This window comes from Cantharellus anzutake, assembly GCF_015039405.1.
Source record: "Cantharellus anzutake strain C23 chromosome Unknown EI90scaffold_2, whole genome shotgun sequence".
Classification (NCBI taxonomy): Eukaryota; Fungi; Basidiomycota; class Agaricomycetes; order Cantharellales; family Hydnaceae; genus Cantharellus; species Cantharellus anzutake.
In genome coordinates, this window is record NW_024066952.1 from 1,990,035 (window position 1) to 2,007,149 (window position 17,115).

The 17,115-nt window shown below is 49.5% G+C and overlaps 2 protein-coding genes across 2 annotated transcripts; one reads left to right on the plus strand and one right to left on the minus strand.

Moving 5' to 3' along the window:
• Positions 1 to 1,553: 1,553 nt before the first annotated feature.
• Positions 1,554 to 6,995, minus strand: EI90DRAFT_3115678 (uncharacterized protein; the record flags this gene model as incomplete). Its single annotated transcript, XM_039062814.1, has 5 exons — positions 1,554 to 4,709; positions 4,760 to 6,355; positions 6,411 to 6,561; positions 6,620 to 6,765; positions 6,825 to 6,995. 5 exons carry the CDS (start codon positions 6,993 to 6,995, stop codon positions 1,554 to 1,556), a joined length of 5,220 nt encoding a protein of 1,739 aa, XP_038923603.1.
• A 3,769-nt stretch (positions 6,996 to 10,764) lies between these two features.
• EI90DRAFT_3143551 (uncharacterized protein) lies at positions 10,765 to 11,943 on the plus strand (the record flags this gene model as incomplete). Its single annotated transcript, XM_039065033.1, has 5 exons — positions 10,765 to 11,026; positions 11,101 to 11,254; positions 11,329 to 11,570; positions 11,626 to 11,776; positions 11,850 to 11,943. The coding sequence occupies 5 exons, from the start codon at positions 10,765 to 10,767 to the stop codon at positions 11,941 to 11,943; spliced, it is 903 nt and encodes a 300-aa protein (XP_038923604.1).
• Between the last annotated feature and the right edge of the window lie 5,172 nt (positions 11,944 to 17,115).

A 17,115-nucleotide genomic window follows, 5' to 3' on the forward strand; every position in this document is an offset into this window, starting at 1 on the left:
GTGCTGCGAGTCCGCGTCGCTATCTTCTCACGGGTGGAGCACGAAATGTTAAGCCGGAAGGACCGGCATCGCCCGTGACTCGATGCACAACCGTCAAGCCAGTGCAATTTCAAAGGGCTCCTTGAATGGGGCATGGACGTTTTTATGGAGTCAATAGGCTTGGCATCCAGATCAGAGCCTCCTGAATAGAGAGTTAAGTCCTACCCGACGTGGGAGATGAGCCTGATCGGACCTTCTGCTGGTTGTGCCATGGCTGTGTGGCTAATCCTATCTCAGCACAACAACCTTTTCATCGCATGGCACTCCACCTGTTCATCAACGTAGCTAGGTACTTCACATTTTGGGAACACGACTGATCGCTTTCCTCCAGCAGAGGATAGCGTAGTAAATAATGACCCGTTTCAATCGTCAAGACACCTGATCTGGCCTGGTTGTACGGCAGCTCCAACATTCAATTCTGAGACCCGAAAATCGCTGAATGTCCTGCAATAGCGGTGCATATGACCTTGTGAAAGATAATGATAATGGGAAGAGGGACATCATAGCGCCGGGAAAGGGACGCATAGAACGATCAAGGGACCTATCCTGATTATAAGAGCTTGGTCTCAATGACCGGCCTCTCTCATCATACACCCCCAACCACCACTACACACACTCACACTTTGGAGTAAAAACCCTAAGCGATAGCAGAATCCACAACGAATGATAAACTAGAGATGGATGGTAAGAAGACGAGGAAGAACTTGATGTTGAAGATGGGGCCTGAGGTGCAAGGATCATGTCAGAGAAAGGCGATGTAGTTTCCTAAGGATCCAGAGAGAGGCTGGGTGAGTGATCGGAGTGAAGTGGGCGTGTGTTCGAAGGGGCGTATGGATTGGATGCAGTGTGCCTGGCGGGTTTGGGTTCCTAGATATTACCTCGGTTGGTCGCGCTGAGGATCAAGTCGTGGAGATAGTAAGTAGGTAGCAGTAGCTAGCCCCAAGAATGGTGGATTGTGAGCTTGTCGGGAAATTTGTCAAAGTCTGACCCGCCGCGCACCAATCGATAACACAGACTTTGGACCTCCTCAAACGCAATGGTGACGATTCGAGAGGCATATTCATGCGTACCCCTTATCGAAATGATATCACCGAATCGAATCTGACGTATTAGTCACCGGACCGCATGCACAGTTGTATATATATGCTCAACTTTCACACCTCGCGCCGACACGCCGGATGATGCTGATCCGTCGATTTCACTTTTCGATTGCACCAACATGAGCAAACCTCCACATCATGGGTATGATGGAATGTAGAAACATGGACAAGTACATCAGTGACGAGCGATAGGAGGCAAAACGTTCTGGATGAAGAAACTAGCGATCTTGATATTAAAATTATGAGATGTTTGTTATGGGTGTAGTGGTTGGTACGTGAACTCCGTAGATGTTTCAATAGTCTCTAACCAAAATTGGATATTAAATTTGTCAGTATTTTTGAGCTGAACAACCTGCGCCATATGAATTACCGTGCAGTCACACGCAGGGGAACGCAGCGATGGGCGCAATCGGTTCAATCGCAGACCATCAGCACCTCGGAATGACGTCCAAGATTGGCAAGAGCGTCACGTAGGCTGTTGAGTGACCTGGCCAATTTTGGGGTGTGTGCTCCTGGGTTAACAGCGACTAACTGGCGCCGGATTTTGACACTTTCTTCAATGAATGGAAGCGCCTCGGAGTGCCGTCCGAGGTTGGAAAGAGCTGAATATAGATTATTGAGCGATGTGGCTAATTTTGGGTTGTGCGCTCCTGGGTTGACGGCAACTAGCTGGCGGCAGATTTTGACGCTTTCTTCAGCGAATGGGAGCGCCTCAGAGTGTCGTCCGAGGTTGGAAAGAGCTAAATATAGTTTGTAGAGTGATGTGGCCAATTTTGGGGTGTATGCTCCTGGGTTGATGGCAACTAGCTGACGGTAGATTCTGACACTTTCTTCAACAGGTGGGAGCGCCTCAGAGTACTGACCAAGGTTGGAAAGAGCTGAACATAGGCCTTTGAGCGACCTAGCCAATTTGGGGGTGTATGATCCCGGGTGAACAGTAACTAGCTGGCGATAGATTTCGACACTTTCTTTGATGAATGGGAGCGCTTCCGAGTGCCATCCGAGTTTGGAAAAAGCCTTATATAGATTGTTGAGTGACATGGCTAAATCGGGGGCGTATGCTCCCGGGAGAATAGCAACTAGCTGGCGCTGGAGTTTGACGCTTTCTTCGATGAATGAGAGTGCCTTGGCATGCTGTCCGAGTTTGGAAAGAGCACAATATAGATTATTGAGTGACATAGCCAAATGGGGGGTGTATGATCCTGGGTGAACAGCAACTAGCGGGCGCCAGATTCTGACACTTTCTTCAATGAACGGGAGCGCCTCGGAGTGTCGTCCAAGATTGGAAAGAGCTGAATATAGATTGCTGAGTGACATAGCCAAATCCGGGGTGTATGATCCTGGGTGGATGGCAGCTAGCTGGCGGTAGAGTTTGATACTTTCTTCAATGAATGGGAGCGCCTCGGAGTGCTGTCCGAGATTGGAAAGGACCGAAGATAGATTGTTGAGTGACATGGCCAAATCCGGGGAGTATGATCCTGGGTGGATGGCAGCTAGCTGGCGGTAGATTTTGGTGCTTTCTTCAATGAATGGGAGCGACTCGGAGTGCCGTCCAAGATCGGAAAGAGTTGAACATAGATTTCTAAGTGACTGGGCCAAACCCGGGGTGTATGATCCTGGGCAAATAGCAACTAGCTGGCGCCGGATCCTGACACTCTCTTCGATGAAGAAGAGCGCCTCGGAGTGCTGTCCGAGATAGGAAAGGACCGAAGATAGATTGTTGAGTGACATAGCCAAACCCAGGGAGTAGGATCCTGGGTGGATGGCAGCTAGCTGGCGGTAGATTTTGGTGCTTTCTTCAATGAATGGGAGCGACTCGGAGTGCCGTCCAAGATCGGAAAGAGTTGAACATAGATTTCTAAGTGACTTGGCCAAACCCGGGGTGTATGATCCTGGGCAAATAGCAACTAGCTGGCGCCAGATCCTGACACTCTCTTCGACGAAGGGGAGCGCCTCGGAGTGCTGTCCGAGATAGGAAAGGACCGAAGATAGATTGTTGAGTGACATAGCCAAACCCGGGGAGTATGATCCTGGGTGGATGGCAGCTAGCTGGCGGTAGATTTTGTTGCTTTCTTCAATGAATGGGAGCGACTCGGAGTGCCGTCCAAGATCGGAAAGAATTGAACATAGATTTCTAAGTGACTTGGCCAAACCCGGGGTGTATGATCCTGGGCAAATAGCAACTAGCTGGCGCCGGATCCTGACACTCTCTTCGACGAAGGGGAGCGCCTCGGAGTGTTGTCCGAGATTGGAAAGAGCTGAAGATAGATGGTTGAGTGACACGGCCAAATCCGGTGTGAATGATCCTGGGTGGATGGCAGCTAGCTGGCGGTAGAGTTTGATGCTTTCTTCAATGAATGGAAGCGCCTCTGAGTGCCGTCCAAGATTGGAAAGAGTTGAAAATAGATTGCTAAGTGACTTAGCCAAATCCGGGGTGTATGATCCTGGGTGGATAGTAGCTAGCTGGCGCCGGATCCTGACACTCTCTTCGACGAAGGGGAGCGCCTGGGAGTGCTGTCCGAGATTGGAAAAAGCTGAAGATAGACTGTTGAGTGACATGGCCAAATCCGGGGTGTATGATCCTGGGTGGACAGCAACTAACTGGCGCAGGATTTTAACACTTTCTTGGGCGAATGGGAGTGCATGGGAGTGCTGTCCGAGATGTGAAAGAACTGAATACAAACCACTGAGCGACTTGGCCAAATTCGGGGTGTATGATCCTGGATGATCAGCAACTAGCTGGCGGGAGAGTTTGATGCTTTCTTCAATGAATGGGAATGCCTCGGAGTGGCGTCCGAGATTGGAAAGAGCTGAAGATAGATTGTCGAGTGACATTGCCAAATCCGGGGCGTATGGTCCCGGGTGAACAGCAACTAGCTGGCGGCAGAGCTTGACACTTTCTTCAATAAATGGAAGTGCCTCGGAGTGCCGTCCAAGATCGGAAAGAGCTGAATATATATTGTTGAGTGACATGGCCAAATAAAAGGTGTATGGTCCTGGGTAAACAGTAACTAGTTGGCGGTAGAGTTTGACACTTTCCTCAATGAATGGGAGTGCCTCGGAGTACCTTCCGAGATTGGAAAGAGCATTACATAGATTGTTGAGTGACATGGCCAAATCCGGGGTGTATAATCCTGGGTGGACATTAACTAGCTGTCGGTAGAGTTTGATGCTTTCTTCGATGAATGGGAGTGCCTCAGAGTGCCGTCCCAGATTGGAAAGAGCGACACGTAGGCTGTTGAGTGACAAGGCTAAGCCCGGGGTGTATAATTCTGGGCGAACAGCAACCAGCTGGCGGTAGAGTTTGACGCTTTCTTCAATGAATGAGAGCGCCCTGGAGTGCTTCCCGAGTCTAGAAAGAGCTATATATAAACTGTTGAGTGAGCCGGCCAGATTTGGGGTGTAAAGCCCTGAGTCCACGGAAACAAGGTGACGCCAGAGTACAACGGAATCATTTGCTGCATCATATGCCTCTTGGAATCTTGAGAAAAAAACCAAATTGCATGAAAGCTGGGCAAGCACATTGGCCAGTGCAAGGACAGCATCTTCTAACCTTTGGTCAACAGCTGACTGGGGATCAATCATGAGGTAGTTTCATTGACACAATTGATAACCCATACCTCAGCCTGCTCAGGGAGGAACGAGATACTAATGTAGCCTTCCGTTCTCACACAGACTTCCACCCACCGAGTTGCTTGTTGACTGAGAAACACCCCAATTGACCCACCAAGCTCCTGTGACGGTTCCTGGACATCACTGAGGTGATGGATGACGTGGCGACATGCATAATGAAAGTGCTCAGCTAACTCCTCTGGAGGAATGCATGGTATTTCATCTTGTTCGGACAAGTTCTCAATCAGTCCTAGACCCTCTACAGAGCAAAGATCCTGGTTCAGAATCTCAGCACATCGCAGAGCGACTTTGTCATTCTCTCTCCTCAGGTCTACTGAACTGCAGCAAGAGTTGACTAATTGGGGATGGATTCGATCCACAATGAAGTCACGGAAGGATTGGTGTAAGATGCGAATTGGAATGTGATGATCTTCAACTCCCGAGAAGAGAGGTGCAAGTTCAGCCAGGGTACATCGAATAGAAGACCTGAGGAAAGGCAACAAAATTGCATCCCAAGCTGTGATAGACAGAGGCTGCCGCGCAACCAAGATTGCCCCCATTACAACTGGGTAATCGTGTACAAAATCTTCATCCTCCCAATCGCACTTCTTCAAGATGCTTGTATACAAACGATCCATCATTTTCTCGGCAGGGACTTTTGATCGTTTGGCACCGGTGTCGAGCAGGCTCTCTAGCGTCCTCATGGGGTCCTTGTTGGCCATCTTCATATAGCGAAAGATGGTACTGATCCAAATAAATAAGCCACTTGCTCGTTCCAAGATCCCCCGTACAATTTTATCCTCGTCCTGAAGATTATGCCGTAAACCGGGATGCCACTTCTCCAGCTCTTGCAGCTGGAAACGTATGCACGCAGCACAGTCCTGCACGTTCGTGTCATTCATAAGATCAATGGTGAGATGATCGATAGGGAATTGGTGTAAGAAGGAGCGTTTGACAAGATGAATATGTCTCGATGTGACAAAAAATTTTATGGAAGACGGTAACTTGGGTACTTCCTCCCGGAGGATCTTAGCAAGGGGTTCAAATGCTTCTCTGTCACATTCGTCTAAAGCATCGATGATGACCACCATAGGATGGTCGGGAAGTGGAGGGTTATGGAGGAGAGGCAAAGCTACCAATTCCTTGAATTGCGTTGCGAGTGAAGCTGTTGAGAGTGAAGGGTCTTTTTGAAGGGCAGAGATGATGGAAGTGCGGTAAGCTGCATCACGGATTGTTAGAGCTCGAGCCACGCCACTGAATAGGCAATCAGGCCGCGACTGTTCACCCGCCCTAAAGAAGAAGCAGAGTAACAGGATAGCTTCCCTTTCACACCTCTCTGCTATCGTGAGGGCCACTGAAGTTTTACCAGCACCTGCCACCGCAGTCAGCAGCATTAACCGGTTCTCGCTGTCCGCAGTGCTGTGACACCAAGTCATAATACGCTCCGTGAGATCGACCCTAGTACCTTCTAGGCATGCCTGAGTGGAATCATCATGGCCGACATGAGGGTATCTGAGACTACCGAGAATTGTGTCGCCTTGTAGACGGTTCAAACTACCTTCCATGGCCGACAATTTGATACCAGTTGTTAAGTCCGTCCTAAGCTGCATCGGCCGAAGATCAGAATGATTATGGAACTATGCCATGGGGGGAAACTACCTGAAACGAAGCCAATGCCCTGTCGAGATCTTTCTTCAGGCCGTCAATCCTTGCCGCGTCTCGCAAGTGCGAAAATGCATTTATCAAAGCCGGTCGTTCCCCCACTCTTTCCAGTCTTTGTTTGATTTGGGACTTGATCTTCTGTAGCGCGCTAGGATTTTATGTAAGCGGTGATATTAAGGAACACCTAAAACAGATATTACACCCACCCATCGAGCTTTGTGACACTCTCCACCCAAGGCTTTGCCTCTTCCGCTGACGCATCATAGGATTTGATAGCTGAAATCACCTCAGCCACGGTGTCGACTACGTATTGACCAAAATCAGCCCATTCCTTCTTGTTCTCCTTGAATTTCTATATGGCGCAAACTAGCATGAGCTTTCATTCATGGCCAAGCATAGATCATTTCCAACCTTAACCTCATCGAGGATGAAGAGTGCACCGCCAGTCGCACTCGTTAGAGGGGGACACCAACTAGCCGTAGCATCGATGGCTCTGAGGATTGGAACTGCTATGTCGCCTCCGGCTGCGAGGAGGCCGTCGATCGTTCGTTTGAGAGCTTCGGCCTTTTGCCGTAATGACATGGTCGATAGCGGACAAGTGGATGGAGGAGAGAGAGCTTTAGATACGCAGCGCACGTGTAAGCCCCTAATACCCGCCGCCCAGAACCACGAGACCTTTGTACAATTATGGAAGGTTGAGGACGTGCAGCATAGATGCGTCTAGTGAAAGACCATAAGTGACATCGGATCCGATATCAATGGCGAATTCTAGCAGCCTTGCGAGGTGGTATGACGCGGATTGGAGGATCACAATAAGTCCAGTAGCATATCTATTGTAAGAGAAGTCCCTTGAACTACAAGCGGGATGAGCGAGATTGGAACCATTTCACCAAGCGGGTATCAGCTACGGTGCTGCGGTAAAGCCGACCTGACAAGTATAAGGACTTGTCATTCCCCAACCACCACGAAAATCGATCTCTACAACCCAATTTTCTTTTCCTATTGGCTAAGCGCCGACAGTCCCGAACCCTGGAGCTGTACAAAGTCCACGACTTCACTGTACGCACCCTACTGACGTTCCGCAAGCGTCTCACAAACGCCTCTACCCATTCAATTTAGCCGTGGAGCAAGTTCCAGTGTCGACTGGGGTCCATGGCGCCAACACTGTAGGCAGGATCCCAGCCTCTACTAAAGTAGACCAACACTGGTCCACTTGATTGTGGCCCCATTATTATGATGGACGCGTCATACACGTGCACCGGCCACCGCCAGGGTGTCAATATTCCAAATAGAGTGTACGCTTGCACCCACTACGCAACGCGCCTGGCACTTATTAGGAAAAACAATCGGCGGAAAGAACTCATATTGCATTGATATCACACATGTCCGGCCAAAAAAAAAGGAAAATAGGAAAAGGTATCAAAACCGCCTTCCAGAGGGACGAAGGGACGAAAACTAGAGTTCAAGCAAGAAAGATAGAAGTAGTAAGAGGGAAAAAAAAATTCAAAGATAGCTACAGTATGAGTTCGTCCGCCGCCCGTCGGGAAGCATATACGTACTGGTACAAAGCTAGGGGAATTGGATCCGAACCATATGGAGGATAGAATGGAAGACGGGGGGGGATAACGTCTGACTGGGAGATCAATTATGCAGCACACACACCAAAGTCGATGCGCCGGTCAGTAAACCTTTGACTCTTTCCTCGGAGCACACACACCTCCCCCCGCCCCCTTGCCTCCCCTGCTCCAGAGACATTTATACATCGGGTGCAAGTTCGGTGAACGGAGATTCGAATTGCCAATCACTGCGCGGTAATAAAGGGCGGTAGCAAGTATGAGAGGGATCGATTCGTGAACGTCCGAGTCCGTCCTCCATCATAAATGGAATCCATTTGATCATGTTGTCCAGCGCATTAATACAAGCATTTGTGATGGGGACGTGAAGCCATGATATCGTCTGCGTTCGGTGCCATTCAGATCAACCGCCGCAAGGCATCGACGTCATCATAGAGAGTGTGTGTGTTGGGCACACAAAGCCGATTGGCAGGTTCGGGATCGTCGCAAACCCAACAGCTCCAAAAGCAACATAATGACAAACGGTACTCACAATCTCTGTACGCAAACGTGCCGAAGAGTGACACCTCACTTGCCAATTGAACACAGGCCTACCAGAGGGGCGGAAGAAGTTGACATCCAGTCCAGATCCAGACGATTTAGGTGTAGTACCGAAAAGAGCTTCAACCCCTTCGCCCCCTTCAAACGTCCATCCCGGGTACCCGGACCCTGAGGTCTTGCTCTCAACGTGAACAGCTAGTCAAGCGTTCATGAAGACGTGAGCTAGGCCTTTGCGGCATGGGAAATTATGCTTCAACTGGCTGTGACGACCGAAGACAATGGGAAAGTCCAAATGAGCGCGAGCGCTATAGTACAAGCACCTCGAAGAGTCGCATAAGAAGGTAGAGAGGCCATCCGGACAGCGACGTCAACAGGCTACCGTGTCGGTCGAGAGTTGCCGCTAGGGAGGACAGCCTGTGACGGTGACGGATGCATGCGCGAATTTCTAATCAATCTAGCCGGCTTAGTTTTTGACAAAGAACGTTAGCATGACAAGCCTTGTTGGTGCCTGCAGGGTGAGGCGGTGCATGATGACCGACAAATCTCTGTCATGGGTGAAACCATCTCGCCCTGCCGGAAGGCTCCACCCGCGGCCCGCTTTGAAATTGATGAGCGTTTACAGCCTGAAGGAGGTCACCAAAACTCGCTTCGCTTCGCGAGCCGAAAGACAAATCCTGTGTCCCCCAGGTGTTCAATACGCAAACCCAGGGGATTCCTCAAAAAGGTCTAGCCTTCCTGAGCCGCGGTGATCCTTTGGCCGTTTTGGAGGCAGAACAACCAAAGTACTTGTCCTCCCATTGTTCTTGGTACGTAACGTAACCCAGTTCATGACAAAGAACACGCACAGTGTACGTGGTTTCCAAGGATTTGATTGAACCTGCCAAGATGGGAAAATGTTCAAGCGAGGGTTAGTTGGGCGCTTGCTGGGGATCGAAATTTCATCCCAACAATATTTGTCCTTGAGGTATTTCCAACCGTCGCAGGCACGACGAACAACTGTAACAACAGCTCACAAAACGAGTAGGTGCCGATTTGACAGAACGCCTCCAGTGGCGCCAAACACTGGGTTATTTCTCGGCAACCATACTCAGTGCCGGAGATGGAGCTATCCTCCCTCAGTGACACAGCCTAACACCGCATTCGCATTCGCCGCGCGTAGAATGCTCTTCGGTCCGAATAGTTTGACAGCTGACACACTCCTCAGTGGCCCTTATTACATACTCGGCAATATCGTAGTCTTGGCATTTGCCGTGCGGAATGACACTCGATGAGGAATCGGGTGACACAACAATTAGGGCAAGCGAATGCAAATCAGTCCAAGGCTTGGATATGAAATACTTGGATCGCAGCCACGCAGAACGTTGACCAGAAGTTGGCGTGAGCCGTTCGAGCTGGGCGCGGCAATTTCTGAGTCAGTCGGAGGTCTTCAACCTAGGTTTGGGTGGGATGGGGATACGCAAACTGGTTTCCCGAGCACCAAGCTAGACCCGGCTTCCGCGCGGTCACAGTGACAACTTGTGTGATATCCGAGGAAGAACCACATATGTAAATAGCAACCCAAAACATCAAAAATGAAGGTTCTGTTGAAACCTAAACGTGTGACCTTGCACTGCAATGCTGTGACTAACGTCACGCAACGCCAAGCCCGTCACCGTTGTGACCCCGCGGGTTCAATGTTACCATATTCGGTGTAGAATTCGGACCCGTGTAAGTACCACGTGCCTGTTCCGGCTTACGTTGTCTAGTCTTGGTGTCTTGCGTGTCTTTCGGGATCCGACACATAATGGGTGCCTGGTTGCTCAACACCCAAAATGCTGTGTTGATCCCCATCGTTTCAAATGTGTTACCCGTCCTTCCAATTTTTTTTTGGTTTGCTTCCAACACCAAGCCACTGTGTCGAATTCCGAGTCCTCTTCCTAGTCTTTGTTGCTTCTAGCTTTCGTCAACGTATTCATGCTGATTTTCAGGGGAAGCGGGAATCAATGCTTCTTCCGCACGTTTACCCCGCGCGTGACACTGGTTTCCCTGCAGGCTTGGCTAATGCGGCTGCGGCTGTGAAAAATCTGAATCATTGTCCTTTTTTTCCGCTTGACATGTTCATTCATTCAATCCCTTTGTCCCGAATTAGACCCCCAGGGGTCTCATGAGATGCATAAAAGGATCTCGAAGAATATGCTACCCATTCCTCCAGCAACCCCAGCTTCAGCTTCATATCAGCTTGTTATATATAATAAAACATGCGGTCCACCTTCTTTTCCGCGTTGCTCGCACTCTTCCTCAACATCTCCCTCACTGTCTTCGCTGCTCCTGCCAACAGTACTCACCCTCCTGCTTGCGGCAGCCACGTCCCCGCCGATGATCTTTCTTCCATCGAACTACAGTTCGGTGAACTTGCCTCTGCTTTCGAGGAAATCCAGAAGAGAGACGTCGAGGAAAGGGGATTGGAAGAGCGTGCTCCCAAAGTCATCAATGTCTACTGGCATGTTATCAACATCGGAAGTACGTACCAAACTCGATATTCGATCTCCCTGCCCATTTCTTCATTTTTTATTGACAACAATTCGCTTGTAAAGACACCAGAGCTAAGGGTTATCTTACTACTTCCGTGATCAACTCGCAGTTGAGGAGGTTGAACACCGACTATGCGCCTTCGGGATTCAGCTTCAGACTCGCTGGACTCTACTACGTCACGAGTGCTCAATGGTTCAACCTTGGTGATGTTACTGGGTGAGTGTTCACTTTTTTTTTTTTTTTTTTAATTGTCTCTTGCCAACCCTAACTGATGCTCGTATCGTCCCAAGTTCCAACGCGATCACCATGAAGAGGTTACGCAGAAGGGGAGGAGTTCGTGATCTCAACATTTACAGCGTCGGTTCCGCGAGCGTAGGTGGAACAAACCTTGCTGGGTACTCTTCTTTCCCTTGGGCATACACTGCGAACCCAAAACTCGATGGTGTTGTCATTATCGTCGATGCCCTTACTGGAAGCACTGCATACGGTGGTTACTACAATTTGGGCCGCACGCTCGTTCACGAAGTCGGACGTAAGCATCTGATAGTCCCCTCTTGATGAAAGGGAATTGATTGTGTCCTCATTAGATTGGACCGGTTTGTACCACCCATTCCAGGGTGGCTGCACGGGGAGTGGTGACTACGTGAGCGACACTCCGGCCGAGGCCAGCCCAGCTTACTACTGCCCTACTGGTCGCGATACTTGCAGCGGTGGAGGTCTCGATCCTATTCACAATTAGTACGTTTTTTTTTAATTCAAAATTCCACAACATTTTCCCAAAGAAACTGACTTTCCATGGAAACCATCACAGCATGGATTACAGCAGTGACGTCTGCAGGACGCAATTCACTCTTGGGCAAAGAACTCGTGCTAAGATCGCCATGTATTCCTACCGTGGTATCTAAAATTGTCTATGTAGCTGTCGGTGCTCTCAGCGTTTGGACTTGCTTGCTTGCTTTGAACAAGGACCTTCGTAAAGCTATTTCCCCCCCCCCGTTCATTTCACCTCGGGGGTCAATCATTTGTTCTGTTTTCCTTCATTTTAATACTCTTGTTCTGATTGCATGCAACCTCTGTTTCCCTGTTTGGACAATTTAGCCTCTTCCTGCGTGTACTTATACGGGTTACGCAAATGTCAATCCTCAATTGTTTGTCCCTGTTTAAGAAATCATGATCGGCTCCCACTTACTTTTGTATTTGTGCCGCCTGTCTTTCAAAGCATTGGCGAAAGCTTGTCAAATTATGTAAAGGCGCATTCCAGGCCCGTAGGGCCGGTTCGGTTTGAACCACAAACCGAACTATCGTGTTCCACTGACAGAATTGCCGGTCCCCCAGTTCAAGCATTTTATTGTAACCCAAACCATTGCACAGTTTGTGGTTCAGAGCCCTAAGTAAGTAATTGCCAATGAAACACCCGGGCAGCAGCGAGATGCGGACCTTCGACGCCGTGGCTCAACGTTCTGACAATTTTGGCACGTGAAATACCAGAGTTTAGTGGATGCTGGGGGGGGGGGGGGGGGGACAAAATAGATATATGGGGAATCCGAACCCCCGCGGTTTGGTTTGGTTCGGTTCGGTTCGGTTTACGAGTCTAGGTTCACTTCAAAATTGGCGCAACAGATATGAGGGTCTGATGGTACTTTCCTGTATGGACGTACACGTTGGGAATGTTCGTACATACCAGTCTGGAGGTCTCATCTGGCATTAATGGAACTAAAGTCATGTCAGAGCATCCAATTTTCAATTCAGTTCAATTCAGTTCAGTTCAGTTCACCAAGAGTGACGAGGACAATCGATCCAGGGCCACTTGAACCTCCAAGAGGACCTGGAACATCTAGAGACGTTCCGCGGACGTTCAGAGATCGCAAGACTTAATTATGCGTCGGAAACGCATGAAAGACAACAACATGACAAAGCGGATCGCAATTTGTTGGTGCCCGTTTGAAACGGCGTTTTTTTTTACTCACGCCTCCGTTCGAACCGATAGATCGTTGTATACATACAACGCCGTTCAGGTGTCCAAGTGGGCCGTTTCTCAACTTAAACACCACCTAGACCGGCCCCGGTAGAACACGCAGTGAGGGACGTGGTGAACGACTATTCATGTCTTATATATGTTTGAGTTGTTATTCATTATATCTCAATAGCCCCCCAAAATCACGGGCTGCTTGCGAGAACGCCAAGGGGCAGGAATCCCATTCGAGTCATTCTCAACAATCAATGGAGGGATTTCTGAGGGCTCACGCATCATGGCTGAGGCCTGGAGATCGACACGGCAATAACGCGGTGTGACCCGTTGTCGCATTCTTCATGAGGGATCCGGAGTCGACCGTAGTGACAGTTCAAAGCTTTAAGCGAGAGAGCAGGGAGCTCTGTCCCCCAAATCATCGGGTATGCATTCTTCGTGAATGTGAGCGTTCTGGCATGGGTTTCTTAGGAGGCCTCTCTTCGGTCTCGCTGTGAGACGGAAAAACTTTCCAGCAATTGGAAGGTGGGGAAAGCACGGAATTTGATGATCGGGACAGCGTCATTTCTCCTGGCGTGATGGCTCCAGGCCTCGTACCTAACAAATACTCCTATGTACCCGAGGCGAATGATATCGACGACACCGGTAACGTAATCATTCACCACTCCCATGTCGTATTGGGTTCATTAGACGCATAGAGCTGCGGGAAGAGTTTGTAGATCAACTACAAGTAGGTTTACAGCTTTGAAGGTGGCCATCGATGGCAGAATTGAATTGTTCGCCCTTTTACTGGTGGGGCGGCACCCTAAAGAACGAATGCTCCACGTTCATGTGTACATAAAACCCACGAACGTCCCGAACGGCCAATGGGCCCATGGCGGAAGGACTAAATGAGATGGGAAAGGGAGATCAAACAAAACTATCAGTGCGCTTCGGGAAAAGCTGCTTTACCCACATTGGACAAGTAGTGGTACATCGCTTGAGGCATTTATTTGTATGGGGCACGGGCGTTAAGATCAAAGACAGCAGAAGGATCCTGCGTAAACAACTCATTTTGAAGGGCGCCTTGATATGACCTAGACGTGCACATGAACACTCAAGTATGCATATTAATCTCGATCGGGTCAACTACATACCACATCTCTTTGGCTGGAGATATCTGGGTCAGCCTTCCATGTCTAGAACATCCAACCGGATCCTGCACTATATGTCAAATCTTGCGCATCTCCCACTTTTTCAAAAATTCATCGGTCTCGTTCCAGTTCGCGTCCAATTGGACCATTGGCTTGTGTAGAAGGGCGAATTTCCGAGGGATATTTCCTGGCGGCGTAAGTATAGTTGTAGATGATGATCATGTAGGAACATTCGGTTTGATTTTCTGAGACGCCACCGAAATTGAATATAGGGAGAGTCGGGGAACACATTTGGGGCCCGCGAGCTGCATCAGCGGGGCTAGGGACAGGAGTTCAATCAGTGCTGTTCTGCCAGTCACAGCTCATGAATCTATCCAGTAGATCCTTGATCTCTGGACGAATCAAGGAACGATGTGCTTTCCCCCAATAAAGCCACTCTTCATTCGATGGTTTAAGCCTTTCAGCTTCACTTCGCCTCTCGTGCCCACAGGCACCCTTGAGCTGTCAAAACTCACGTTTTTAATATTACACTTTAAAGTCGATGATTGGGGTGGTCTTGAAGAATGCGGTACGGGCGATGTCATTCGTGAGGGCGTTTATGGAGAGGGCACGGTTGTGGATGACTGCGCCGAGAGAGAGTTCGGCGAGGCGGACCCTGAGGACGACCTGATAATCTGAGAAATTAACAACGGACGGTTCAACAAGAATAGGTCAACGAAAACCTATGTCGGGAACACTTGTGACTTACATCGGCTCAAGCCAGGGGTTTTTGTGTAATAAGTGATGGGTTCGTTGATAGCTTCGATGGTGAAAACGGTCTTGGAGGCCGGATCTCAGTAAGATATGTCATGACAATGGGCACCAGTCATCTTGAGAGGGACCTTCTCGACGCAATTATCTGGGTGGCTAGAAAGGTTGCATATGATAAGAAGAGGTAACAATAACAGCGAGGTAGGGAAGTGTGATTACGAGCGGCAACACCAGGAAGAGCGTGGTAGATGACCCGTTGAACGTCCCCGAACTTCGGATCTATAGGTATAGTACGGGTATCACATTGGTGGTATCCACGATACCACCCAAAATGGTACTGGGATCCTAACCGTATTCAGCTTCGCATTCACGATGGCATCCACATCGTCCTGAGTCAACCATTTAGTCCAATGTTCTTGGGACACCTGATTGGTTTTCACGACCGAGGTGGCTTGAAAGGGACCACTCTGACATGCGACATTTTGAACACTCATTCATATTTCTTCGCCATGGCTATCCACCGTGCCGGGGGAACCCGTGGACCAAAGATCAACCTGCATCACGAAGGCGGCGCATTAACGACAGATGTAGCCCAAAAGCGAGACGCACCAATTTCCTATCTGTAGTATGAGGACACAAATCGACCAGACTCGATGTGCCCAAACGTGCGCCTCACCTAGGCAGGATCCCAGCCTCTGCTAACGCCTGGCCCTGTACCTAGATTCAATGAGACTCACGTTGACACCTTAAATCTTATCAACTGGCAGGGAGGAGTTGATTGTGGAACGGGGAACGCCGTTAAGCGCAATTGTACTGAAGATTTGACTGGAAGAGAGTAGGAGGACTAGGAGCGTAGTACGAGCCGTAAGGATTGGTTCGAGTTGGTTTAGGGATTCGAGAATAACATTATCCCCACTATCACAGGGAGCAACACGAACTCCGTGCGATGCTCATTCAGCTTGCCGACTGCTTGGCTCTGTGACTGGCGATGCAACACGGTTCACAATTCACTACTCCTGCGTTTTCGCAAGTAGACGATATCAACGTATCATGTTGCCGCGTAACGAACGTTCAGGATCGGGTGTTCACTGTAAGATAACCGCAAAGCGCTCAAACTGTTGTGAAGAGGCCGTCGTGGGGTCCGTGCACGCGGCTGACGCGTTCGATCTGAGGGTGCCCGAAGCTTCGCTCAGAACCATGTCAGGACAAATGTCCTTTTTTATGTAGAACCCCGGAAAAATACATCAGGCATCCAGAACTATCAGCAGACCTTGCATCAGATTTCGCCCGGAAAACCCGGAGACTAGGGCAAACATCTAAAATTGTCTGAACCGAGTAGCAGGCTAACGCTTTGTATGTCGGACCGAGTACCTAAGTTTCTTTCAAACCCCCCAAAAAGACCTGCAGAGCCGCAACACGGACCCAATGTAGAAAGACTTAATCCACCCAGTCCCATAGTTTTAACTGCACAATAGCTTCCTGGCCCCAAATAATCGCGGAACGCTCAGGACCCCTACCTCCCCCAATAGGTATGTATCACTCTGGGGGCGATCTGAGGCACAAGAAGCAAACTGCGCGACCAAGTTAGGGGTGATCCAACCCAGCTTTGAGCTCGAAATAAATATGCCAATTTCTAACCCTGGGCAGGAGATCACATCAAGCGGAAACAGTCACCGAGGCTGGCTCTCTGAGGCCATTCCCGTCGCCAGCACCCTAATACGATGAGACTGATATCAACGCGGTCGATTCGTCGACTTGCAGAACCTTATCAACTGCGCGATTGGGTCGGAATATGGTGTATGTGATCGTTCCAACCCCTTTACATAATTGCTGAAAGCTGAATCCATCCTCGACCTTTCCATTGAGAGGAAGGGTTTTGTCGACGCAACGTTAGGCCCAGCACGCAATGGGACGAGGGGACAAGTAGCACCAAGGCGCACACCCTTGGTAGAGAATAGACGCCACACTTCGAAGAGAAGTGGAATCAAACGGGTACGAGGAAGGGCCTTAACATTCTCTCAGTTTGTGTGAGTACGTCATACGAGGGGAAATAGGCCCTTGATGAATCCTTCTGCGGAATGGCGAGTATTGTGGGTTACCAATTTTCCCGTATATCCAGGGTTCATTACTGGAGTGAGTTGCAGTCATTCAGACAGAAGCCACGTCAAGTCCAATACAGTCCGGGCGTCCAAGTTTGAGGCTGCTGAGGCGGCCTCCTTCATATTTTC